General features: G+C 41.1%; 1 protein-coding gene across 9 annotated transcripts in view; it reads left to right on the top strand.

Annotated features, from left to right (window-relative positions):
* The window catches only part of LOC125454004 (diacylglycerol kinase beta), a 505,848-nt gene that overhangs the window by 151,397 nt on the left and 327,780 nt on the right, over positions 1-26,671 (top strand). For 8 of the 9 annotated variants that reach the window (XM_059647135.1, XM_048534235.2, XM_048534237.2 and 5 more), the window contains 2 exons: positions 17,946-18,008; positions 20,960-21,211. In XM_059647135.1, the coding sequence (XP_059503118.1) occupies positions 17,946-18,008; positions 20,960-21,211 (315 nt within the window). The remainder of the gene's footprint in view (positions 1-17,945; positions 18,009-20,959; positions 21,212-26,671) is intronic. The other variant, XM_048534238.1, reaches the window with a different exon arrangement.

A 26,671-nucleotide genomic window follows, 5' to 3' on the forward strand; every position in this document is an offset into this window, starting at 1 on the left:
GTGCTTTGTTCAGTTTACTTCCTGGCTCAAAAATAGTTATGGAGATAAGGCCAGTAGTTACAGACCAGTCAATTTAACTTGGTGAGAGAGGAACATCTGGAAATAATTATTTGGGATAGGATTAAGAGTCATGCGGAAAAATGTAAATTCAGAAGAGGATGGATTTGTTCAGAGGAAATTAGTCCAACCAACATACTGGAGCTTTGTTTTGAAGAGGTAATGGAGACAGCTGATGAGGGTATATTCTGTTGATGTTGTGTACATTGATATCTAAAAGCATTCCACATTGTGTCACACAATGGACTAGTGGAGAAAGTTATTGTTCATAGAGTAAACGGAGCAGTAGTAATGTGGATACAATAGTGTACTAGTTGAATAGTAGGAGCCGAAGTAAAGGTTAATCAACGTTTTTCAGCTGGAGGTTTATACTGGAGTTCCCCAGAGGTCAGGATCATTGTTTTTTCTGGTACAAATAAATGACCTAGGCCTTGGTGTCCAACAGATAATTTTGAAGTTTGCAGATGGTACAATACTTTGTAAAGATTGTAAGCAGAGAAATGCATAGCCTAGAACTTCAAAGGGGGTTTTCACAAGTTGGTGGAGTGGGCAGATAGTTGGCTGATGAAGTTCAATGCAGAAAAGCCTGAGGTGACACATTTTGCTACAATGAACAGAATGGCAGGACTATCATGTGTTGAAAGATTGGAGCGACTGGGCTTGAATACACTTGAGTTTGGAAAGATGAGAGGGGATCTGATTGAGACGTATAAGATTATTAAGGGATTGGACACTCTGGAGGCAGGAAGCATGTTTCCGCTGATGGGTGAGTCCAGAACCAGAGGACACAGTTTAAAAATAAGGGGTAAGCCATTTAGAACAGAGTTGAGGAAAAACTTCTTCACCCAGAGAGTGGTGGATATATGGAATACTTTGCCCCAGAAGGCAGTGGAGGCCAACTGTCTGGATACTTTCAAGAACAAGATGGATAGAGCTCTTAAAGATAGTGGAATCAAGGGTTATGGGGATAAGGCAGGAACAGGATACTGATTGTGGATGATCAGCCACGATCATAATGAATGGCGGTGCTGGCTCGAAGGGCCGAATGGCCTACTCCAACACGTATTGTCTATTGTCTATGAACATGGTGGGACAGTGTAAACTAAAGGGTACTGACCTGGTTGTATGTGGGAATAAATCATTAAAGGTGACTCAGCAGCTAGAGGGAGATGTTAAGGAACAAATAGCCATACAGCAGTTTTAGACCCTTCAGCCCACTGACACATGCCTTTATAAACTTCAAACTAAAAATCTTTTGCCTCTAGACAGCCCATATCTTCCTTTTCCCTGCCTGTTCATGTATCAGTCACGATGCCTCTTAAACATTGCTATTTCATCTGCCTACAGCACCACCTCTGGCAGCACATTCCAGACACTTAACACATTGTGTTTGAAGAAAAAAAAATAGCCTCTTTATCCCCTTTAAACTTACCCCCTTAGGCCTTAATCCGATGCGCCCTATTAACTGAAATTTTCTCCCCTGGTAAAAAAAGACTCTGACTATCTGTTGTGTACATGCCCCTCATAATTTTGTAAACTTCTATCAGGTCACAACTTATCCTTTGTGCAAGTGAAGGTTGCAGGAACAGCAACTCATATTCCGCCTGGGAACCCTGCAGCCTAATGGTATCAATGTGGACTTCACCAGTTTCAAAATCTCCCCTTCCCCTACTGCATCCCTAAACCAGCCCAGTTCGTCCAATTCCCCTACTGCACCACACAACCAGCCCAGCTCTTCCCCCCCACCCACTGCATCCCAAAACCAGTCCAACCTGTTTCTGCCTCCCTAACCGGTTCTTCCTCTCAGCCATCCCTTCCTCCCACCCCAAGCCGCACCCTCATCTACCTACTAACCTCATCCCACCTCCTTGACCTGTCCGTCTTCCCCGGACTGACCTATCCCCTCCCTACCTCCCCACCTATACTCTCTCCACCTATCTTCTTTACTCTCCATCTTCGGTCCGCCTCCCCCTCTCTCCCTATTTATTCCAGTTCCCTCTCCCCATCCCCCTCTCTGATGAAGGGTCTAGGCCCGAAACGTCAGCTTTTGTGCTCCTGAGATGCTGCTTGGCCTGCTGTGTTCATCCAGCCTCACATTTTATTATCTTGGAATTCTCCAGCATCTGCAGTTCCCATTATCTCTGAGGTTTGTCCAATCACTGCTCATAGCTAATGCCCACAAAATCATGCAATATCTTGTAAACCATTCTGTTCCCTCTCCAAAGCCTATATGTTTTTTCTGCTGGTGTGACCCTGTATGCAGTTATCCAAATGTGGACTAACTGAAGTTCTGCGCACCTGCATTGTGACATGCCAATTTTTGTATTATATGTCTTGACCAATGAAGACAAGCATGCATATGCCATCTTGGTCACCTGATTCCCATATGTCACGCCTTTTCAGGAACTGTGGACCTGTATGCCTAGATCCTTGTTGCTACTAAGGGTTCTACTATTTACTGTATACTTCCCTTCTTCATTAGATCTTGCAAAATGTATCACCTCACATTTTCCCAGATTAAACTCTATCTCCCATTTCTCCATGCAAGCCTCTTGCCTCTATATCCTGCTGTATCCTCTGAATCCTCCTCACTATCTGCAGCTTCCCCAGTCTTTGTGATGTCCACAAACTTACTAATCAGACCACCTACATTCTCTTCCAAATCATTTATGTGTATAGGGCACCTTAACTGTGGCACCAGGGAGGCAACACACCATCCTGGAGTCTCGCCTGTAGCCGTCTGTCTCCCTGACCATAGAGGCCCCTATCACTGCCACTTGCCTACACTTCGACCCTCTCTGTTGTATAGCAGTGCCAGTTGTGATGCCACTGATCTGGCAACTAGTTTCCTCTGAGAGGCCATTCCCTCCTGTTCCCATTCTCCACCCCCCCCCCAATTGCCCTACAAAAAAAATGCAAAATATTTACCTGTTTGAGAGGGGATTAGCCACAAGAGACTCCTGTACTGCCTGCCCGTGTGAACTCATCTTCCTGGTGGTCGCCCAACTCTTCTCCATCTGTGTAGTCCTTACTGTTTTGTGTGACCAGCTCGCTATACATGCTGTCTGTGACACTCTGAGACTCATGGATGCTCCGTAGTGAGTCCATCCACAATGCCAGGCATTCCGTGCAACAAATCAGGAGTTGCAGCTGAATGTGCTTCCTAAATACATAATCACGATGGACACTGGATGTGCCTCTGACTCCCCACATTTGCAGGAGGAGAATTCCACAGGGCCGAGTTCTCCTGCCATTTTGAAGTTTATCGATTTTTAACAACTGCAGACGATAATCTTTACTCACTAATCATCCAACTCAGGTCCATCATTCCCGGTCTATTCTGAGCAGACTACAACTACAAAAAGCACTATATCTCTCTTCAATCACTACCCACTCAAACTGGATCTTCAGTCAAAACAACGTAGCTTTAAGCTATGAAAAATAGTTCTGGTTCTTCTTTTAATACAAAAAAGTTAAGAAGTGACAGACATAGAAAAAAGGGACAGAAATTCCAGTACACTACTTGCAAGTATTGTAGTGACAGGTTCAGTTGAGGCATCGAAGAGTACATTCAATGATTATTTAAATTGAGACAGTATTTTGGTTTACAGGGCAGAGAGGAAGTTAACACACAGGCAAAATGTTCAAAGTTCTCGCAAGTAAGGTGGACTGAATAGTCTGCCACTGTACCATTATATTTGTGTCTTTATGGGACTGTCTAGCTAGGAGAAAATGCAGTGGATGCCGTTGTAATGAGCACTCTGCCAATTGTTAAACCTGAGATGTAGTAAAAAAGTAATAGTTGTTGCAGATCTTCCATCTTTGCATATCCAATGGAAATGTATGAATTGTGACCACAACAGTCCATGGAAGGTATGTTTAGATGTTTAGGGTGATGGATGTTTTATGTGTAGATTGTGTGCTGGGTTTTTTTTGGGGTTGGGGGGGAGGAGAAATGCTTTCAATGCTAATGTACACCATTTCCTTGTGCCACATGGAAGAAATGAATGTTTCTCTTGTATCGTATGGCTTTAAATTGTAAGTGAATGGGTTGGTACTAATTTACTGGCAGTTTTTCTGTTTTTTTTAAACTTAGGAGTGAAACCAGGAGCAATGCAACAATCAAGTATGTCACTGCTCATTGAAAATATTCTAGTTTGTATATAGTACTGTTGTTTGTGATGCTTTGAGGTCTTTGGAAGTTGTTGCTGTCTGGATATTGCATAGGACCAGATTAAAGGGAGCGCAGTTAGCTACGTAATATGAATGAGCACTTCTATATTGTTATCCGGCAGACTGTATACTTATGCTGTATCAGGCTGAAACCTGAGCTCTCCAAGGCCTTGATAAATAAGGAAAAATGAAGATGTTGTGTTTAGCCTATATAAGTAGCTCAGCATCACTTGTGACTTATTGGTTCCCCACTCTGGGTACTCGAAGGATAGAAATGAGGACGGTAAATATTTCAAGCAACGGAGGAGATGATAAGTTTGGCAGCGGAAACAGCTCCCTGGTCCTTGATTCTACGGCACGTAACAAATGGGCTGCTTTATTCTGGACACAGTGAAGCTTTTTGAGGATTGTTGGAGTTATACTTATCAGGCCGTGTGGAGAAAGTGTCATCAGACTCCTGACTTGTGCCTTGTTGGTGATTGACTGGTATTGGGGATGTGGCGGGGGGTGTGCGTTATTCACCACAAAATTGTCATTGTGCTGTTATAGTCACAATGTTTACGTGGCTGGTCCAGTTCAGTTTCCTATCAATAGGAGCTGGTAGGATACTGATCATGCTGATAGAATTCAGCAATGGACATAACCCTGAGGAACTCCTGCATAATAATATAATGTGGCTGAAAAGGTCAGACTCAAATAGCCATCTTCCTTTGTGCTATGGAGTGGCTTTTCTATGATTCCCACTGATTGCAGTGTATGCCACGCTTTTTGTAATACTGCCCTTGATGTAGTTAAACTGAGTTAACCTGAAACACAAGCCCCTAATCTGTTATGGCGAGAGTAGAGGCTCCCTTCTAATAATTAAACCCGAACCATCCAGAGAAACTGACCTTACCTTCTATAATCTGTTTGAAAAGTCAGGTTAAACTGTTAGAGAAGGTGAGGTTAAATGAACGAAAATCCCTGATATTCACATTTTAAGTAATAAGTAACTATTTATTTATTTAACCCTAACAGTGAACAAATTGACAGAGCTAGTAACAAACTGAACAATTCCTAGCTATTCCCTAACTGAACAAAATTCTCCTGGTATGCTATTCCAAGAAACACAAGTCCCACTTATATAACCCATGTAGTAAGAAAAAAAAAAGAACTTAGTCTCTCAAAGTCCTAGACAGAATGTGTCTTCTGGAATGCTCTGCCTTCTCAAATGTCTGTTCAGTCATAAATGCCTTTCATCCGCTGATCCTGCTGTTTGGATGTTTTCTCTGTAAAAACTCTTAGCGAGAAGTGCCATGGTACCTTTTATGGATAAGATGGTGTTTTCTTAGAGAGCTTGGTGATTTCTTGGGCATTTGAGGTGCTTATTTTCCAGAAAGCGGTTTGCTCTCCCCCTCATTTACAAAAATTTTCTTCTCGTACTTTGGATGACATATCAATTTTCTTACAATAACATTGGGCCAAAGTTGTCAAAATGATCAGATTTAAATTCAACAAAGTGTGGAGCTGGATGAACAAAGCAGGCCAAGCAGCATCTTAGGAGCACAAAAGCTGACGTTTCAGGCCTAGACCCTTCATCAGAAAAGCCTTTTCTGCTGTGTTCATCCAGCTCCACACTTTGTTGTCATGGATTCTCCAGCATCTGCAGTTCCCATTGTGTCTTAAATTCAGTTGGCTTTCAATTGTTAATTGTTTTGTTTAAATGAATTGGCTGGTTCTAGCTCGTTGCCAAAACATCAAAACACACTTAAGGTTCCCAATCTCACAGCCAATTAATACATTTCTCCATTTTAGAGCCAACTGAACATCTTCAGCTACATAGAGACATTTTCTTTGGTATAAAATTCTAAGCTTAGAAAAACACTTCATCTGCTAAAAGTACCACACTCTGTTCTCATTTTCTTTACAAACAAATTCTAGCTTTCTGCCTCCCAATTCACAATTACTTGACATAACTTTGTAATAGCATTCACTCGCCAGAATTCTGTTTTGTCAATTTTTGAACCAAAGTTGACGAGATCTGGAGCTGAGTGGCCCAGCTAAAAAACAAATCAAGGGAGAAGTGCTATTATAATTAATAAATTGTAAGAACATTTTGTAAATGAAAATAAAACTTACCCTTTCAATCTACATTCGGAAATTGATTGTTTTATGTGTTTTATGATTGAATATGTAGAATATATTTTTAGTAATACTTTTTTCAATTAAGTGGCATTAAATTACCACTGTATGATTCATTGCTACATGTGGTTAATATAATCCAGAAATCCAGATTTGTGGGTTTGTGCATATGAAATCAATGTTTGTACATCATATAAAACATGTTCTAACCTTCAAGGCAATTTCATCAAAATAATAAAATTTGGAACTGTTTTGAGTGGTTAACCAATAAAACTGTTGCAATGGAAATTTGTGGCTTTTGTTTGACTTCAGAGAACATTCTATTTCAATTAAAACGTTGATGTACTCTGTATTGTTGTTCATTCATTTGTGACAGGTACACATTGCTAGCATGGTGAGCATTTATCTCCATCCTAACAGTCTTCAAGAAGGTGATGGTGACCTGACTTCCTGAATCATAGACCTGTAGTCCATGCAGTGGAGTTCTGACTTATGATTATGAGACACTTGGCTGGAACCTGATTGTGATGATGTTCCCAAGTGTTTTTTAAAATTTATTTTTGTTGCTGGTTAGGTGAATGTCTATTACCCATCCCCAAATGACTTTGAGTAGGTTGTGGTGAGCTACCTTCATGAACCACTGCAATCCTTGTGGTGTCTGTAGACTCTGAGCACTGTTAGGAAGGGACTTGCAGGATTTTGATCCAGATAGAAGTTCTGGGCATGGAAGGTGCTGTCAAAAGATCTTTGATTTGCTACATTGTATCTTGTAGGCAGCATACACTGCATCCACTGAGACTCAAAATGGCAGGGAGCACAGATCAAGGGACTGCTTTCTCCTGTATGGTGTCAGGCTTCTTGCATGTTGCTGGAAATGCTGTCATCCAGTCACATGATGAGTATTCAATCACACATCTGATTTTTGCTATGTTCATGGTGGACGTTGAGAGGTGAATTACTTGTTACAGAATTCCTAGCCTCCAACTTGCTCTTTTAGCCATAACATTTACATGGCTGGTCCATGTGCTGCTGTTTATTGGTGCTGTTACCCGGGATGATGGTGGTGTGAAATTCAGCAATGATCAAGCCTTGAAATTCAAGGGGTTATGGTTAGTTGGATTTTCTTATGTTGGAGATGTGACATATTAAGATGTATTAAGCTCCACCAAGTCTGATTTCCCACAGGCTTGGCTGTGGAAACGGGGAATCTTGCTTGAGATTCCAATAGAGCATGGTCATCAATGTTTCTGATCTTTGCGATTATGTTTAACTAGCTTAAGTGACTTTTATCGATGGCTATTCAATAAACTTCATTTTATTAAGATAAGTTCTGCTGCTTTTTAAAACTCAGTCATTAATAGTCCATCTTTCATGACAAAATAGACTCTTGTAGCCAGTAAAGAGCACCATGTGGCACAAGTAGTATCCCTACCTGTGGGCTAGAAGGCCAGATGAAGGTTGGTGGAGCTGTGGATAATGTGGAGGGCTGTTGAATGTTGCAACATGACATTGACAGGATGCAGAGCTAGGCAAAGAAGTGGCAGATGGAAATAAATCCAGGAAAGTGTGAAGTGATTCATTTTCGAAGGTCAAATTTGAATGCAGAATACAGGGTTAATGATGATAGTATTCTTGACAGTGTGAAGGAACAGAGGGATCTTGGGGCCCGCATCCATAGATCCCTCAAAGTTGCTACCCAAGTTGACAAGGTTGTAAAGAATGCGTATGGTGTGTTGGCTTTCACTGGCAGGGGAATTGAATTTAAGAGCCGTGAGGTTTTGCTACAGCTCTATAAAACCCTGGTTAGACCACGCTTGGAATATTGTATTCAGTTCTGGTTGCCTCATTATAGGAAGGATGTGAAAGCTTTAGAGGGTGTGGAGGAGATTTACCATGATGATGCCTGGACTAGAGGGCAGGCCTTATGAGGAAAGTTGAGGGAGTTAGGGCTTTTCTCATTGGACCAAAAAAGGACGAGAGGTGACTTGATAGAGGTGTACAAGATGATGAGAGGCATAGATAGAGTGGATATCCAAATACTTTTTCCCAGGGTGGAAATGACTGTTACGAGTGGGCATAATTTTAAGCTGATTGGATGGAGGCACAGGGGAGATGTCAGAGGTAGCTTCTTTACACAGAGTGGTGGGCGTGTGGAATGCACTGCTGGCAGTGGTATTGGAGTCAGATACATTAGAGACGTTTAAACAACTCTTGGGTAGGCACATGGAGGTTAGTATAATGTAGCATATGCAGGGTAGTTTGATCTTAGTGAGATTGTAGGTCGGCACAACATCGTGGGCTGAAGGGCCTGTAGTGCACTTTACTGTACTTTGTTCTATCTTTACGTCCCATCTGCTTCAGATGTATGTAGCAAGTTGATGTAAATATTTAGAAAGGCTGATTGTTGATTGAGAGATAATGGGAACTGCAGATGCTGGAGAATCCAAGATAATAAAATGTGAGGCTGGATGAACACAGCAGGCCAAGCAGCATCTCAGGAGCACAAAAGCTGACGTTTCGGGCCTAGACCCTTCATCAGAGAGGGGGATGGGGTGAGGGTTCTGGAATAAATAGGGAGAGAGGGGGAGGTGGACCGAAGATGGAGAGAAAAGAAGATAGGTGGAGAGAGTATAGGTGGGGAGGTTGGGCGGGGATAGGTCAGTCCAGGGAAGACGGACAGGTCAAGGAGGTGGGATGAGGTTAGTAGGTAGATGGGGGTGCGGCTTGGGGTGGGAGGAAGGGATGGGTGAGAGGAAGAACCGGTTAGGGAGGCAGAGACAGGTTGGACTGGTTTTGGGATGCAGTGGGTGGAGGTGAAGAGCTGGGCTGGTTGTGTGGTGCAGTGGGGGCGGGGAGACGAACTTCTCTTTTGACTCCTCCCACTCCCTACAGACTAAGGGGGTGGCCATGAGCACCAGCATGGGCCCCAGCTATGCCTGCCTCTTTGTAGGTTACGTGGAACAGTCCCTCTTCCGCACCTACAAAGGCCCCAAACCCCACCTCTTCCTCCGGTACATTGATGACTGTATCGGCGCCGCCTCTTGCTCCCCAGAGGAGCTCGAACAGTTCATCCACTTCACCAACACCTTCCACCCCAACCTTCAGTTCACCTGGGCCATCTCCAGCACATCCCTCACCTTCCTGGACCTCTCAGTCTCCATCTCAGGCAACCAGCTTGTAACTGATGTCCATTTCAAGCCCACTGACTCCCACAGCTACCTAGAATACACCTCCTCCCACCCACCCTCCTGCAAAAATTCCATCCCCTATTCCCAATTCCTCTGCCTCCGCCGCATCTGCTCCCACGACAAGACATTCCACTCCCGCACATCCCAGATGTCCAAGTTCTTCAAGGACCGCAACTCTCCCCCCACAGTGATTGAGAACGCCCTTGACCGCGTCTCCCGTATTTCCCGCAACACATCCCCCTCACCCCGCCCCCGCCACAACTGCCAAAAGAGGATCCCACGTTCTCACACACCACCCCACCAACCACCGGATACAACGCATCATCCTCCGACACTTCCGCCATCTACAATCCGACCCCACCACCCAAGACATTTTTCCATCCCCACCCCTGTCTGCTTTCCGGAGAGACTACTCTCTCCGTGACTCCCTTGTTCGCTCCACACTGCCCTCCAACCCCACCACACCCGGCACCTTCCCCTGCAACCACAGGAAATGCTACACTTGCCCCCACACCCCCTCCCTCACCCCTATCCCAGGCCCCAAGATGACATTCCACATTAAGCAGAGGTTCACCTGCACATCTGCCAATGTGGTATACTGCATCCACTGTACCCGGTGTGGCCTCCTCTACATTGGGGAAACCAAGCGGAGGCTTGGGGACCGCTTTGCAGAACACCTCCGCTCAGTTCGCAACAAACAACTGCACCTCCCAGTCGCAAACCATTTCCACTCCCCCTCCCATTCTTTAGATGACATGTCCATCATGGGCCTCCTGCAGTGCCACAATGATGCCACCCGAAGGTTGCAGGAACAGCAACTCATATTCCGCTTGGGAACCCTGCAGCCCAATGGTATCAATGTGGACTTCACCAGCTTCAAAATCTCCCCTTCCCCCACCGCATCCCTAAACCAGCCCAGTTCGCGCCCCCCCCCCACAACTGCACCACACAACCAGCCCAGCTCTTCCCCTCCACCCACTGCATCCCAAAACCAGTCCAACCTGTCTCTGCCTCCCTAACCTGTTCTTCTTCTCACCCATCCCTTCCTCCCACCCCAAGCCGCACCTCCATCTACCTACTAACCTCATCCCACTTCCTTGACCTGTCCGTCTTCCCTGGACTGACCTATCCCCGCCCTACCTCCCCACCTATACTCTCTCCACCTATCTTCTTTTCTCTCCATCTTCGGTCCGCCTCCCGCTCTCTCCCTATTTATTCCAGAACCCTCACCCCATTCCCCTCTCTGATGAAGGGTCTAGGCCCGAAACGCCAGCTTTTGTGCTCCTGAGATGCTGCTGGGCCTGCTGTGTTCATCCAGCCTCACATTGATTGTTGATTGAGCTTGGTTCTGCAGCTTATTCGACATAGTGAAAATTGCTTAAATATCACAAATAAAAACAAGTATAAAAATACTTTGTACCTTAGAAATTGATAAGACAAGTGAACTTACCTCCTTAAACACTTTATTGCTTTCAGAATATTAACCACTCAACAGTTGCAAGCATTTGAACAAACAAGCAGTCAGGAGAATATGTAAAAGGAACAATGAGAGAACAGCATTCCAGGCTAAAACCTTCAATTCAGACATGATCCAGGGACGATCAGAACTTGGAAACTTTGCTAATGATTGCCCAGTATGTTCAAAATGTAACAATGTGTACTGCAGAAGCTGTTCATGCAGGACAACACAGGTTTAAAGGGAATTATTGCTTTCCACATTTATTGACACAGAGCTGGATGCTGTATTGCTGACACTGCTCTTGGGTACATGAGGAGCTGGTGGATTGTGAATACTGGTAGTAGTCTCCTGTGACGGGAAAATTGTTGGCTGCATGATTAAAAGAATTGTTCTCAGCAGCCAGGCTTACAAATCTGGAATTGTATTGGGGTGATAGGAGGTGACCTTGGGAACTACTGTAGAGCCTTGCTGATCAACAGCAAGTCTCTTGTGATGCTGGAATGTCCTTAGTCGCTGCTTGTTGCAAGAGCAGAGCACAGTTAGCTGGAGTTAGCTGCAGCAGGCGGGTCACACTCCTGCACGCTAATCTTATCTGGCACTGTTATGACAGTTTTGTGCCATTTTTAACATGGCCTGCCAGCAGCAGCCAGGGAGCCTGTCCTATGTTCATACCCTGTGGCTGGAGCACCTACCAATGTGCATCTTTGTAGCAAACCCAAGTCTGACCCTGCCAGGAAGAGACTCATCCAGACCAAATTACTGTAATAAACTGGCAATGCCTTGTACTAGACTTCGAAAAAATAATTTCTTTATCACATAAGCATTTTCAAATCTGTTTATGATTCATTTTCTCTCTCAAACAACAGGATCCCATGCCTTTCGTGTTGTGCCTTTCTTTTTGAACAAAACGTTAGCCCTTTTGATGATAGCAAAATGTTAAGCAAGCACAAATGACAATAACAAGTCACGAATAAAGTTTTCTTTCCTTCAGTCTTCTGTTTAGCAGTTTATAAATGGGTAGTGATGAAGTCGCCAGAGTCCACTATAATAATTTTGATAGTGTACTTGAAAACGGTGGCAGGGTTAGACAGAATCGGCAGTGGATTATAAAAGGCACATCATGTTTGACAAATCTGCTGGAGGTTTTTTTTGAGGATAGTTTACTTTGACTTTCAGAAGGCTTTTAATAAGGTCTCACATAAGAGGCTAGCGTGTAAATTCAATGCACATGGATTAGAGCTAATATATTGAGATGGTTAGAGAACTGGTTGGCCGACAGGAAACAAAGTAAAAATGAACAGTTTTGTTTTCAAAGTAGCAAGCAGTGATTAATTAGCTACCAGAGATAAGTGCTTTGATCCCAGCTTTTCCCAATATAGATTGATGATTTAGATGAGGGAGCTAAATGCAACGCACTCCTTACTGTAAGCGGATTCACTGCGCCTACGTTCATGGGTCAACCTCAGACCCAAGGCTCCTTTTCCTCCCCAAATTGACAAGTCCCAATGGATAGTATGGTCCCTTGTGATAGACTAGAAATTTCAATTAGTAGTCTCCTGTTATTCATGGAGGTCAATGCTCCTATCCCATGTACGTAACAAAGATATACCTCCAAACATCTCCAAGTTTGCAAACAACACAGTTTGATGGAAGGTTGAGCAGTGAGGAGGATGCAGAGGTGCTTCACCTGTGATTTGGACAAGCTGACTGACTGGGCATGTGCATGGCAGATACCGTATAATGTGGATAAATGCAAGGTTATCCACTTTGGTAGCAAAAACATTTTTGTTATTATTATTATCAGAATGGTGATAGATTGGGAAAGGGAGATGTGCAATGAGAACGAGGTGTCCTTGTACACCAGTCACTCTAAGTATGCCAAGATAATAAAATGTGAGGCTGGATGAACACAGCAGGCCAAGCAGCATCTCAGGAGCACAAAAGCTGACGTTTCAGGCCTAGACACCTCTCTGATGAAGGGTCTAGGCCCGAAACGTCAGCTTTTGTGCTCCTGAGATGCTGCTTGGCCTGCTGTGTTCATCCAGCCTCACATTTTATTATCTTGGAATTCTTCAGCATCTGCAGTTCCCATTAACTCTAAGTATGCATGCAGGCACAGCAAGTGGTGAAGAAAATAAATGTATTTTGGCTTTCCTAATGAGATGATTAGCGTATAGGAGCAGGGATGTCTTGCTGCAATTGTATGGGGTCTAGGTGAGACCATGCCTGCAGTATTGTGTGCAGTTTCAGTCTCCTTATCTGAGGAAGTATGTTTTGGCTATGCAGGAAGTACAACAAAGATTTACCAAACTGATCAGTGGCATGGCAGGACTGATGTATGAAGAGAAATTAGATTGGTTAGGGCTGTATTTCACTACAGCTTAGAAGAATGAATGGCGATTTTCATGGAAGCCAATCAAATTTTAACAGAACCAGACAGAACAAATGCAGGAAGAATATTTCCAATGACTAGGGGGTCCAGAACAGAGGTCACCTAAAGGATACAGGATAAGCCATTTAGGGCTGAGATGATGAGAAATTTCTTCACCCAGGGCATGGTGAGACTGTGCAGTTTTCTGTCACAGTGGTTGAGGTCAAAACATTGAATGTTTTCAAGATGGAGTTTGATATAATTCTTGGGACTACAGTGATTAAAAGGGTAAGAGGAGAAAATGGGAACAAGGTACTGTGTTAGACGATCAGCCATAATCGTGTAGAATGGTGAAGCAGGTTAGAAGAGCTGAATGGCCTGTTGCTCCTATTTTCTATGTTTCTATGAATGCACATTATCTGTGGATACTATAATTCAGTTTGTAAGAAAACAAAAATTGCAAAGATTATCCTCCCACAGCATGTATCCAGATCGGTTGTTCTCAACGATTTGAGATTTTGCAAATTAATGAGTTAGTGGACAAAATCTGTTCAAATTAATTTCTATGATGCTTTATGCTGACAAGCTGACATACAATGGGCATAGGAGAAATAACATCCTGATTTCCTCTTGAGAAGTATTTCTGTGATCTGCTTTGAGTTGAAGTGCTTTGCTCATCATGTTTCTGTTAGCCCCAGCTTTTCTGCAAAAAGCATTTTGAAGAATACCCAGCTGAGTTCTGTAGCTTTTAACCAACATCTGGATTTTTTTTTCTCTTGTGCACGTGCCATTGCCCTCCATCGTCAGCTCTTTCCCACTGTTTGGTATCAGTTAATATGATGCTGTCATATATTTCCATTCTTAGAGGACAATGTTAATGTATTGGAAGCAATTCAGAGAGTATTTGCTCGACTAATATCTAATAATATTTAGGGTTTCTTACCTGGCTGTGTGCTTTTTAAAAGGTCCTGTTCCATGATGGCGCACACTGTTCAGATTGTTGAGCTTAGCTGCCAGCTCCTGCTAGCCATACTGTCTTTTATTTCAAATGGAACAACCTTTCTCAATCCTAATATGCCATCAGGTACACTCCCTTGTCCTCAAAGTGATAACATAGAGCAGTACTCGTCAGCCATTTAACCTTATTCTAAATCCTCTTTATTTGCTGAACTTTCACTTTATTCAATACCTCTGACTCTACTCTCCACACAGTCTTTGTGAAAATCAGTGTTGTTTAAAACTATATTCACGTGTTTACAAAGCTACCAATAATCTTTAATCACTGATGCAACCTTTAACTTATTTCCTCAGATTCCAGCTGAACTGACATTTTGCCAGATTATGCATTTCTCCACCATGCGCTACCCTGAATTTTAATCATCTGTAGCCTAAACGTTAAAACATTACAGCAACTGTGTTAAAATTAGATTCTTGACCTGGTTTTGATAATTCCAAATCAAAGATGTATTTATGTTGATTGATAGATTTATTTGTTTTGTAAATAAAGGCGTTGCATTTTATTGCATTTCAACCTCTGTCAAAACACTTCAACTAAATGTAACTTGTTTTATTTCAAAATTGTTTCATTTAGAAATTTGCGTAATTTGTAACCTCTGTCATGTGGGTAAAAATTGAGAGTTTAGAACATTCTAATAAGTGCAGTTGTTATCCATATTTTAAATTATTTTGAGACTTATTTAAATTTTGCCATTGTTGGGAGGCAAGTGCTGTTTCCATTTTCAGACTTATTGGATTGTTCGTATTTTTTAATCAGTCTGTTCAGATGTGTTATTACACACCTCTGGATCAGGTGGAATTCAAATCTAGCTCAGGTGTAGGGGTGCTATGACCGTACCTCAAGGACCCCTGGGTGAGAATAGGTGTCAAAAAGGAATTTGCTGCAGTTGTCACACTGTGAGAGAATGGCAAGTCAACCAACTCTGAAATCAGATGTATAACAAGAGACAGTGATTTGTTGATTGAATGTGGTACCCTTATGACAGTTGAAAAATCATTGCTTCCTTTTATTTAGGCCATGCCGTTCTGATGTGCTGCATTACCAAACAGCAGACAGTTTGTAGCCTCCATTACAAACAGTGAAAGTTCTTATCGAAAGCCCAAGCATTGTGTTATGAGACTGAATGGTAGCAATGAGCTCCACAGTATTTCCTTAAAGGTTTAAAAGTAAAGGGCAATCAGAAAATTGTTTATACAATATAGACATATACCTCAAATTTATGATTTTGAGTACTTTTGACAGAAGTGTTACGACATATTACCAGTTTTATTGCACCTAGGAAGAGTGCCAAATGCAGAATAGCAGTTTGACTTTTAAAAAATAGCTATTTAGCCTTTTTGTGTAAACTAGTCAAATTGCTTCGAGATATACAAGGTTCCAGAAAAGGCCCTCCAATCCACCATGTCTCTGCCAAACAGTAAACACCAAACTATAGTAATCTCATTTACTTACACTTGGTCCGTAGCCTACTATGCCCTGGCATTTAAAGTACTCATCCAGGTGCTTCTTAAATGTTGAGAGTACCTGCGTTCACCACCGTCTCAAGCAGCACATTCCACATATTTACTAGCCTTCCACCACTTTCCTCAGATCTCCAGTCAACCACTTACTCCTTAACTTAAACTCATGCCATATGGCCTTGGACAAGTCTACCATGAGGAAAAGATTCTTGCAATGTAACCTATCTATGCCTCTCAATTTTGCATACCTCAGTCTCCTCTGCTCCAAGAAAAACAAATGCAGCCTATCCAAACTGTCCTCATAACTGAAACTTTTCATCCCAGGCGACATTCTAGTGAACTTTTCTGCACCCCGTCCTGTGTGATCACATTCTTCCAGTAGTGTGGCGACCAGAATTGTACACAATATTTAATTTGTGATCTTACCGGTGTTTTATAACGTTGTAACAAAATTTCATTGCTCCTATATTCCATGCCCCAGCTAATGAAGACAAGCATCCCACATGCTCTATAAACCTACTCCATTTGCCGATGTTGACACCTTCAGGGATCTATGAGCTTGTACACCAAGTTACTTTTGTTCCTTACGACTCCATGGGGACCTACACCATTGTGTATATCCTTCCCTATTGGGCCTCCCAAAAGGTATTTATCAGGATTAAATGCCATCTGCCATTGCTGTGCCCAATTTATCAGCAAATGACTATCAAACTGTATCCTGAGACCATTCTCCTCAATTTCAACAATACACCCAATTTTCGTGTCATCTGCAAACTTGTTAGTTACGTCGTCTATCTTCGCATCCAAATCATTAGCATACATAAACGGCAAGGGTCCCAGCATTGGAGCCTGTGGTACATTGCTGCCCACATGCTTCCAATCACAAATCTACCCTCCATCATCACCCTTCACATCCTATTAGTCAAATTTGGATCTAGTTTGCCACCTCACCTTGGATTCCATGGGCTCCTACCTTTTGGACCAATCTTCTATTTGAGACCTTGTCAAAAATCTTACTGAAATCCTTGTAAACGACATCAACTGCACTACCCTCATCAATACATTTAATCTTCTTTTTGAACAACACAAGTAAATTAGTCAGATAGGATCTTCCTCTAATCGATCTCTTCCTTTCCAAGTGTTGATTAACCCTGTCCGTCAGAATTTTTTCCAATATTTTCTGTACCATTTAGCGCTCTGTAATTACCTGGTCTATCCCAGTTGTCCTCTTGAACAAAGGAACCAGATTAGCTATTCTAATGACAATGTTGGAGTCAGATATTACAAACATTGTCATGTAAAAGAGATATTGCTTGTAGCTTTGTAAATTACAACAGTACTATAATAAATTTGTATATATGTTCGGAAGTTTGTGTAAGAAAGATAATCCATTTAGGGAAATCCAGCATGTTTTTCATTAGAGCTTCCGAAAAGAATCCTAAGATGTCCAAAAATATTTTTTGAGTTTCATAGCAATTTTGGTGTTGTCGGTTTTCGGCGTGCAAATGATTTACAATTGTTTGACAAACTATAAATGCTACATTTGACATTCACAATCTTAAAATGCATCTCTTATGGTGGAATTCAGCATTTGCATGAACTGTTCAATATGGTTGTTTTAACGTTCTAGGTTTCACTCTTTCAAATACAAAATTACTCTTCCCCTGTTTTAATTTGAAGGACACGACAAGATCCCCATTAAAAATGTATGGGATGTTTAAAGAGATGGCTGCACATTAACATGCACTGCTAGTAAATTAAAAGCAATGAAACGGTTGCTGTCTCATTTGTCAAGTCAAATCTTGTTATCTTAAAAATGAACCTGTCGGTTTTAACAATTTATCTTGACCAGTTATGATTACCAATCAAATGAATATCTATTAATTGTGCAATTTTGTTACACATCTTTATAACAAATAATTAGTAACCACAAGTGGACATTTATAGTTTTTCTATTAGTGCAGAAGTAGCTTGGGATTCATTTAAAAAATAGCATTATTTCTATAATCTGTGGTCAAAAGAAATTGAAGTAATAAAGCTAAGCACAATTTGAAAGACGTAAATAAATGAAATTACTTTCTTCTATTGTCTGTTATAGAACCAAAAACAATAGATGCTGGCATCTCCTTCCAGACAGAAGTTGCATGTGCTCCCATTACAGGTACATAACGTATCCTCCTTTGTTTTGAACCTTACTGTTCTATGATGCTTTGCAGAATGGCTGTAGTTCTTGATCTGTGAAGTGAATTTATTTTTGATGCAGTGCAGATGTGTAAGCACACTAAATAATTTTCATTTTGCAAGCTTAGAATCTTTATTTTCTGTGCAATTTTGTGTAATGTATTATTATCTTTATAGCCAATCTCACTTAAGTGATTCCAGTGTAGTGTATTTTTTGTTATTACACAAGAAACAAATGTCCTTAAAGCTTGATCTTGTGTTACTCAGATTAATTGACTGTCAAACAGTGTGGCTGTGTAATTGTCTTTCTGATTGATACATAGAGGTTCAAAATAGAACAGAATTTTTTGTGCCCAGAGGTTGCAAGCTGAGGGCAGGAAGGGGGTGGTGTGCAGCTTAGTCAAACATTGCCATCTTCCTGCATTCGCCAGAATTAAGTTCTGAGCAGGAAGGCCCATGGTCTGACTGCCTTCTTCAACACCAGTGGAGGTCCTGAAGGATTAATTAAAGATGTCATCCCATTTTAATTGGGATTATCCCAACTGCAAATGGGCCTGTTGACATGTGGCACGCGTGACCGCCCAACCTGTGCCACCTTAATGAGCGGAGGGAAATTCTTCCACCAAAAGCAATCAGTGCCTGATTAAAAGTCTTCAAACTGGGCAGAGTCTTGCCAGCTGACGTATTCTGTATTTGTGAACAACGCTTTTAAAATGTATATATTTCAATTTCCTTTTTAAAGAGAGCTACTTAAAAACAATGCTAGAGTGAGTACGGGAAGGTTGTGTATTTATGCAATGGTCAGTTCATCTGCACAACCTTTTCCACTCAAGTACTCTCTTAGGCTTCTGTCTAATTGACTGCGCAATGCAAAGAAATTGTCAAATGGACTCGTACAGCACGTGGCAACTTTTAGGAGACAGAGTTGTCAATTACTATTAAATCTATTTTTTTAAGTAACCTTTAAACTAAACTGTCCAGAGTTTTTGTTTCCGCCTGCAGCACCAGTTACTGATCTTGCTTCTTTCCTTAAACAGTGAGGTAGAACCATCTGGGCTTCATTATTGATTGGAAACACCTTGAAAAGCTGTTTAGTTATAACATTGACGAATGCATAGTTTCAAGGATGATTTATTTAATGTTGTCATTCGCCTAGCACGCACCAAGATGAAGTGTCTGTGTTCAATGCATGACTCTAGCACAGAATTTAAAAACTGATTTGAGTTGCAGGGTCATTCAGGAACACTAACCTGTACCTTTTGTTCAGGACAACGTGTTATGATAAGAGTATTTGCATTAATGGACCTCTGCATGATTTGCAGTTGACATTGTTGAATTGTCTTCTCTGGGTGAAATATTAATACGTTCAGCATTTGAACTTCATATGAAGAGCTTCTTTTAGAACCAGGGATTTAATAAGATACGGGACTCACCAGTTTTATTTCACCAGATGCTTAGAATTTTGCCAGCTTTTTTGTTCATTGTGGCTGTAAGTATGTTTTTATTTTGATAAGCCTTTTCAGAAAAGCCTCTAATTTCCTGCTGTAATTTAATGGTTCAATAATTGTCACAAACAATAGTGGCTTTGTTGATAAATGCATTATGTAAAAGTGTGGACTAAAAAGTCTAATTCTCACTCAGCAAGGCTGTGGATTAAGAACAGAGTATAGGAATACTCAGCAGATTAGGTGGCATCAGAGGAGAGAGAAATTAATTTGGCATTTCTCGTATCTGAACTTTCATCAAAACTGGAAAATGATAAAGATGTAACAAGTCTTGAGTAAGCAAAGAGACAGGGAACAAGGAATATCAGGGAAGTTGTGACAACTCAAAACGAGATTAAATGATAATGACAGTGTTCAATTGTGGAAGACTGGACATGGAATAAAAGCAAAACACAAGCTGGGTCCAGGGAATGTGTGTGTAAATGCTTTTTTGGGGATGCGGTTGGGTGGGGGGGGGTGCAAAGAAAAATGGGATCAATGGTAATGATGTGAAATTGTTGTTTTTAGTGGAGTACAGAAGGCTACAAACTACCTAATTGCAAGTTGATGTCTTGTTCCTTGATCTTGTTTCATTAGAATATTTTATGAGGTGAATGACAAAAATAGGCTTGGACGAAATGCAAATAAATCACCTTTACCTGTAAGACGAGATGGGGGAGACCAACATATATCGGGCAACAGTTATGCAGCGCATCTCAGCTTATTCAGTGAGCATCTGGTTGCCTGTCTTTTTAATCCTGTACCCCACTCCAAATCTGACCCCTCTGATCTTCCATCTGCTCCCCTCTAGGCTGAAGGTTAAAATCTGTTAACAACTCTATCCTTTCTCTGTTCTGATGACAGGCTAGTCAACTGCAATGTTAACTTTGCTTATCTCTGCAGACTCTGTCTTGACCCACTGAGTGTTTTCAGTGTTTTTGGTTTGTATTTCAGAATTTCAACAGCCATAGGATTTTGCTTTTGAATGTTTGTTTGAAGCTGGATGTTTGGCGGGGACATGAGTGGGTTGAATTGTGATGCTGCCCACGATCTTTCCGCAATCACTAGGTCCAAAGAGAAAAGAAATAATTAATGTGGAAAAGTTGTTGGTGGGTAATTAGCTCTGTGGGTGTTGCCAGTTAGACGATGAATGGACAACGATTTATAAACATTAGTGCTTTGTTTGTGAATTCTAAAACTATTTTCCTAGATAGAAATCACTTCACTTCTACACTGTTGTGATGCTAACGGTATTTTTGAGCAGTTTTTCCACAGAAGTGCTAGGGTCAGTGAATGGAAGAGACCTTGAGGGCACTCCGTGATTCAGTTAGTTTGTTTGAACCAAACCTGCTATGAAATAAAGACTTGTGGATAGTTGAAATGTTCATCCAGCCCCATCCCCATTGATTTTATGCTAATCCTTGTTTTCTTTGTAATAACGCTGCAGGAGTTAATGGCAAAAGTATTTTGAACGCTATGAACAGACATAGTCCGAATGGCAGGAATTCCTGGGTTAACCTCAGCGATCAGCAGTTTCTTAGCTCAGTTCCTGTTGCTACAGCTGCTGCTTCCTCAACTTGCTCTCCTGGTTCCTCCCGGTCTTCCTCACAGAAATCCACTGTTGATGCTCGCTCTGCTCATAACTCTTCTGGCTCCTCCAAGATTTCCTCTGCCTCAATGCTTAATGCTCAATCTCCAGGTAGCGTTTATATCTCATTGTCACTCTTTCCCATGTTTTCAACTGTTTTTCGTGTTTTCGGAGAGATCTAATGCTGCTTTCTTTCACACTAAACCTCCCTTTCCTCAATTGATGAATAATCTGAGTTTAATATAACTCTGCAGATTTGATTGTTAACTTGTCATCGTTGTGCATGCAGTGGAAGACTGGACTTGCTTGTTTCATTGATTCTGACAAATGCTAAGCAAGTATTTTGTAAATATTTTTGTAGAATAGTCTTGGTATTTGGAGCTGAAGCTGAGGTGCCGCTGTCTATGAGATGATTGGGAAATGGACAGCATTAAGCCAACTCGCACTATTTGCGCTGCAGTCCATTTATTAAATCTCTTTGTTACAGTGAAAACCTGTTTTTCTTTGATTAGTTGACATGTCTTAAAAGTTAGAGCAATGACCTTGGGCAGTTTGTGAATGTTGGCATCTGCCTGTGAGGCTCAGTATTTTGAGGGGTTCTGCAACAGAAACAAAAACAACGCTGCAATCTATCCACCTTCAGAAATTATTCACATTAAGGTTTTGGAGTAGATTTGTAGCTTGTGTTGCGGGTGTCAAGGTTGGTTGGCTCACCGAGCTGGTTTGTTGTTTCGTTACAATGCTGGGTAACATCATCAGTGCAGCCTCCGATGAAGCATTGGTGACGCTACATGGATGACACCTTTTTCATCATTAAATGGTCCAAACTAGAGGAAACACACAAACTTATAAACAACACCCTCACCGGAATAAAATTCACCAGAGAGGAGAAGAACAACAAACAGCTCCCTTTCCTGGATGCCATGGTAGGGCACAAGACAAATGGGGAACTCAAAATGAAAGTACACAGAAAAGCCACTCGCTCGAACCAGGTACTGAACTTCAACAGTAACAATCCCAGCACACAAAAATGAAGCTGCATGCTAACACTATTTAAACGGACAGCAACACAGAGCTACACCAAGAGAAAGAAGAATACCTCTTCCAGGTTTTCAAGGATAATGGATATCCAAAAAAAAACTGGGTCAGAAGATGCCTACGCAAACAACACCAGGAAGATACTACACGCCCTGATGCACTCATCGCACTATCCTACATCAGGAACACATCAGAATTCACCACAAGACTCCTATGACCGCTGGTCATCAGAATGGCACACAAGCCCACATCAACCCCACAACATCTGCTCACCAAAACTGAAACCCACTCCACACCATGGACAGGACCAATGTCATCTATAAGATTCCCCTGCAGAGACTGTGAGAAACACTAAATCGGAAAACAGGAAGGAAACTAACAGCAAGGATACATGAACACCAACTGGCTACAAAAAGACACGACCAATACTCACTCATCTTAATCTACATGGATAAGGAGAACCACCAATTCGACCGGGACAATACCAAAATCCTGGGACAAGCTAAGCAGAGGCAGGCACAGGAATTCCTAGAAGCCTGGTACTCCACGAAGAAAGCCATTAATAAACACGCAGAACTTGACACCATGTACACTCCACTACGGAGGAAACCCGGAAGTGAGGCAATCCAGCTCAACGGACTCCAGAGTTTAATAACCAGGCGGGAAAACACACCGACACTTCTTCAGAGGCTGCACTGATGATGTTACTCAGCACGGTAACGAAATGTCTGCGGAACAACAAACCAGTTTGGCAAGCCAACCAACCACAGCGTTATTCACATTAAATTAACAATTCTTTTGAATATTGTTCCAATTTAGTTTTGTTGTCTGTGGCGCTATTGTAAAGGTTTGCTCTGCGATACATTGCTTCGCAGGTGTAGCATCATACAAAATAGTGCTGCAACTTTGTTACTCACTTGGATTGTGGCAAATAATAGCAATCATAGGCACCTGGAATTCAAAAAGATTTTTAAAAATAGCATAATCAAAAATTATTTATAATTCCTGGAAATTTTGACTATTTTCAATGAAACAAATTGAAATCAGACCTACGGAGAACCATGCACGTACAATTTTGTGCATGTTTAAATGAAAAGATCATTTGAGGCAATCATGCTGATGATCGCATCATCAATACAGGCAGCATGTACAGAGTCAAAAATGAAAATACGAAAAATATTTTGCAACTGCACATCTGCGGAGAAAAAGACAGAAACGGAGTTAACATTTCAGTTGGATGACCTATCTTCGGAACAAAAAAGTTCGACCTGTATTTTAGTGCTGCTAGAAATGTCTTTTTAAACATTTCAAATTGTTATGAGTAACAAAATTTTGTTACAAATATGTAACTCAAGCACAGCATTTTTTAAAAAGTTTGTAGCACTTTTTTTTGAAGGAGCATGTAGCTTATATTCTCACTCAGAAAACTCTGGAAACATCAGACGTTCAAAATAGATGATAAAAACGTCATAAAATAGTGATTGATCAAGTTACTCTTCCTTGTCCATCTGCTCAGTGAGATATTGTCATCCAATTGTTTCTTAAATGATTTCAGAATTTTTATCATCAGAGTTACCTGGAATTGCATTCCATGTGTACTTAGTTTCTTCATGTAAAAAGTAATTTCTTCCTTACTGTCCTATAATTATTCTTCTTTGGTTTGAACATGTCTCCCCTTGTTCTGCGTGTGCAGTTTTATTTAAAGTAATATTCCTTTTACGTTATTTTCACTCCCTAGTATAATATTCTAAACTGTTAAGGTCACCTCTTAGGTGACTCTATATTAGGCAGAAAAGTACAATTTTTTTCAAGTATTTCTCATGATTCATGGCTCAGACTTGTGATTCTTCTGTGCACTGCCTCCAGCACTTGAATGTCTGTCTTGTGTTTTGTGATGGACAAAAATAGACATAGTTTTAAAGGCAGTTTCTGATAAGAGAATCATGAGCTATGATCGTTATCTTCTTTAAAGTTACTGCAGGGTTGTTCAAATGTTTTGCATAAAGGGGCCACATTTCAATATTTTTCTCACTATAGGAGCTGGTGATCAAACTTGAAAAAGTCAATCTTTAACCCAAGGCAATATGTGAATTTAAAAACAAGTGTGTAAATAATGATGTGATAGCTTGTAGAAAGGGTTGGTCAATAAACATAATTTAAAAAGAACCAAACAACAGAGCCAGAATGTTTTTTAGCTTTTTGCGTAAGAAATAGAGGTGTGTAAAGGCAAATTAGGCCCCAAGTCCTGCTTGCCAGGTAAGTGGATAAGGACCATGGTTGAGCTGAGGCTTTAACACCAGCCTTGCATTGACCCCTGGTACCTCTGAACTTGTTTTGGTGGAATTCAGACAGAAGTGGAACCTGTGAGGGGGTATGCATTGAGATGTTGTTTTCCCCCTCCATTCTGTCTACTGTGTGAATGGCCTTTTGAGAAACAAGCAGGAGGCAGGCAAGGTATCTTACTTTCTCATTCTCACACTTGCCACCCTCCCTCACAAACTCTCCCTGGTGTTGGACAGGTATATAGTTTTGTCGACTTTGGGATAGTTGTAAGGGTGGAAAGGCATACTTGCTCAATGCATTCTACTAATCCTTAAATTGCCTCATATGGCCTCTCATTTTGGGGAAGAAAATCTAGAAATGAGTTTCCCTTGCAACATGAATATTTGTTATCGATCCTCAGTTACCACTATGGAGCCAGAAGTGATCCCCTAGCTACTTGATGCGCCTTTGACAAAAATGCGCCTTTGACAAAAATGCGCCTGCATTGCTGTTCAATAAAATGTTCCAGAAAGCTACAATTAATGAATTTCAGCGTGTACCCAAGTCAGAATGATGCGTTATTGAGCGTTTTGATGTATTTGCTGCTTTATGCCCTTCTAGGTAGGTGATGGATTGCTATAGGGCATGATGAAATCATGACTGATGAGCTGCATGGTGTTTTCCTGTACTACCACCTGTTTCAGAAACTTGCCATTAAAAGACCATAAGTTATTTTGTTAGACACTGGACTTTCGTCAGTGGTATGTGGACGAGACTTGACTTGGTGATTGCAGTGGCTGTGTTCTGAAAGGGGGATGTCTTTTTTTGGTGCTTGATCAGGACAACTTGGAACTAGAAGGATTTAAACTTGTATTGCTTCAGCATCAAGTGGAGAATGTATATTAGTGCTGTTGATACATTCCTCAGAGCGTGTTATCCTGTATGAGTGATGCAGGAATGATTATTCATGCTTTAAAATTTGACTCTTGGATTGCTGCTAGATCTAGTCAACTTCATCTTGAAGGAGAAGTCTAATGAATCCATTACTTAAATTCAGTTTGGAAAACAAATAGTTAACTGCATACCCTTGTAATGTTTAATAAAAGTGTTCTTGTAGTCCGGCACTTGTTTCTAGTATATTGAGGCACCAATTATTTGTTTAAATTAAACCTCTGCTTGAGGTTTGATTGAAATAGAAAAGCTTGATTATATTGTTCACGAGCAGATTTACTGAATAGAGTTCCAAAACTTTAGCCTAGTGAGATTTGAACTGACAACCTCCAGGTTGCAGGTTAGTGACATATCATTAGGCTGTAATATCCACAAAAGGTCTTTCAAACTGAAAAGTGGGGAAAATACATGGGACCAACAGGCATTTCAAGCAGGTTCTAGGTTAAAGTTCAGATGTTTCTGAGGGCAAGAAACATCATTACACAGCACACATGAACAAATGTCACAGTAAGAACTATAAATGCTGGAGTCCAAGATACCACAGTGTGGAGCTGGAGGAGCACAGCAGGCCAGGCAGCATCAGGGAAGCAGAAAATTTGAGGTTTCCGGTCAGGACTTGACCGGAAACATCAGCTTTCCTGCTCCTCTGATACTTCCTGACCTGCTGTGTTCATCCAGCTCCACACTGTGTTATCTCATAATAAAGTTTTCACAAGATTTTGATTGTGTTTTAATATCTGAAAAATGTTTCCTGTTGCTAATGATTCTTGAGTGTTACTGAAAAAGGACAAATTTTGTCAAATCCTCTTGGCTTGTACACATCAGGACAATATACAAGACATATCAATGTAAAAGGAAAACCACTTCTATTGCCTCAAAACTAAATGTGCTTATATTTCATATTCAAGTAAATAGTTTGGTAAAGAAGATAAGCAGACTGTTCTGATTATCACTGTTTACTTTTAAAACAGTGACCTTTGTGATAAGGCTGCTTTATATATTGATTATAATATTCAAAAGAATAAATACTATTAAACTAGAAATTTAATTCTTTCTTTGAATCAACTGGTAATTGAGAGTTGAAAATAAATTGCTTGAAGCATTATCTTTATCCTTTCTAAAGGGACGTTAAAAATACTGGGTAAAAATTTCCTATAAGCATGATTAATTTGCATGTTTACATGAAATTAAAACAATACCATCAGAATTATAACCTCCTGATTTCACTATCCTAGAGTATAACATAAACTGTGATGGCAACAAGAATATTCAGCAATACTCTATTAAATGTAGAAGTTACAAGTCCAGTGTTAGCTGCTT

The sequence above is a fragment of the Stegostoma tigrinum genome, chromosome 7, assembly GCF_030684315.1.
Source record: "Stegostoma tigrinum isolate sSteTig4 chromosome 7, sSteTig4.hap1, whole genome shotgun sequence".
Classification (NCBI taxonomy): domain Eukaryota; kingdom Metazoa; phylum Chordata; class Chondrichthyes; order Orectolobiformes; family Stegostomatidae; genus Stegostoma; species Stegostoma tigrinum.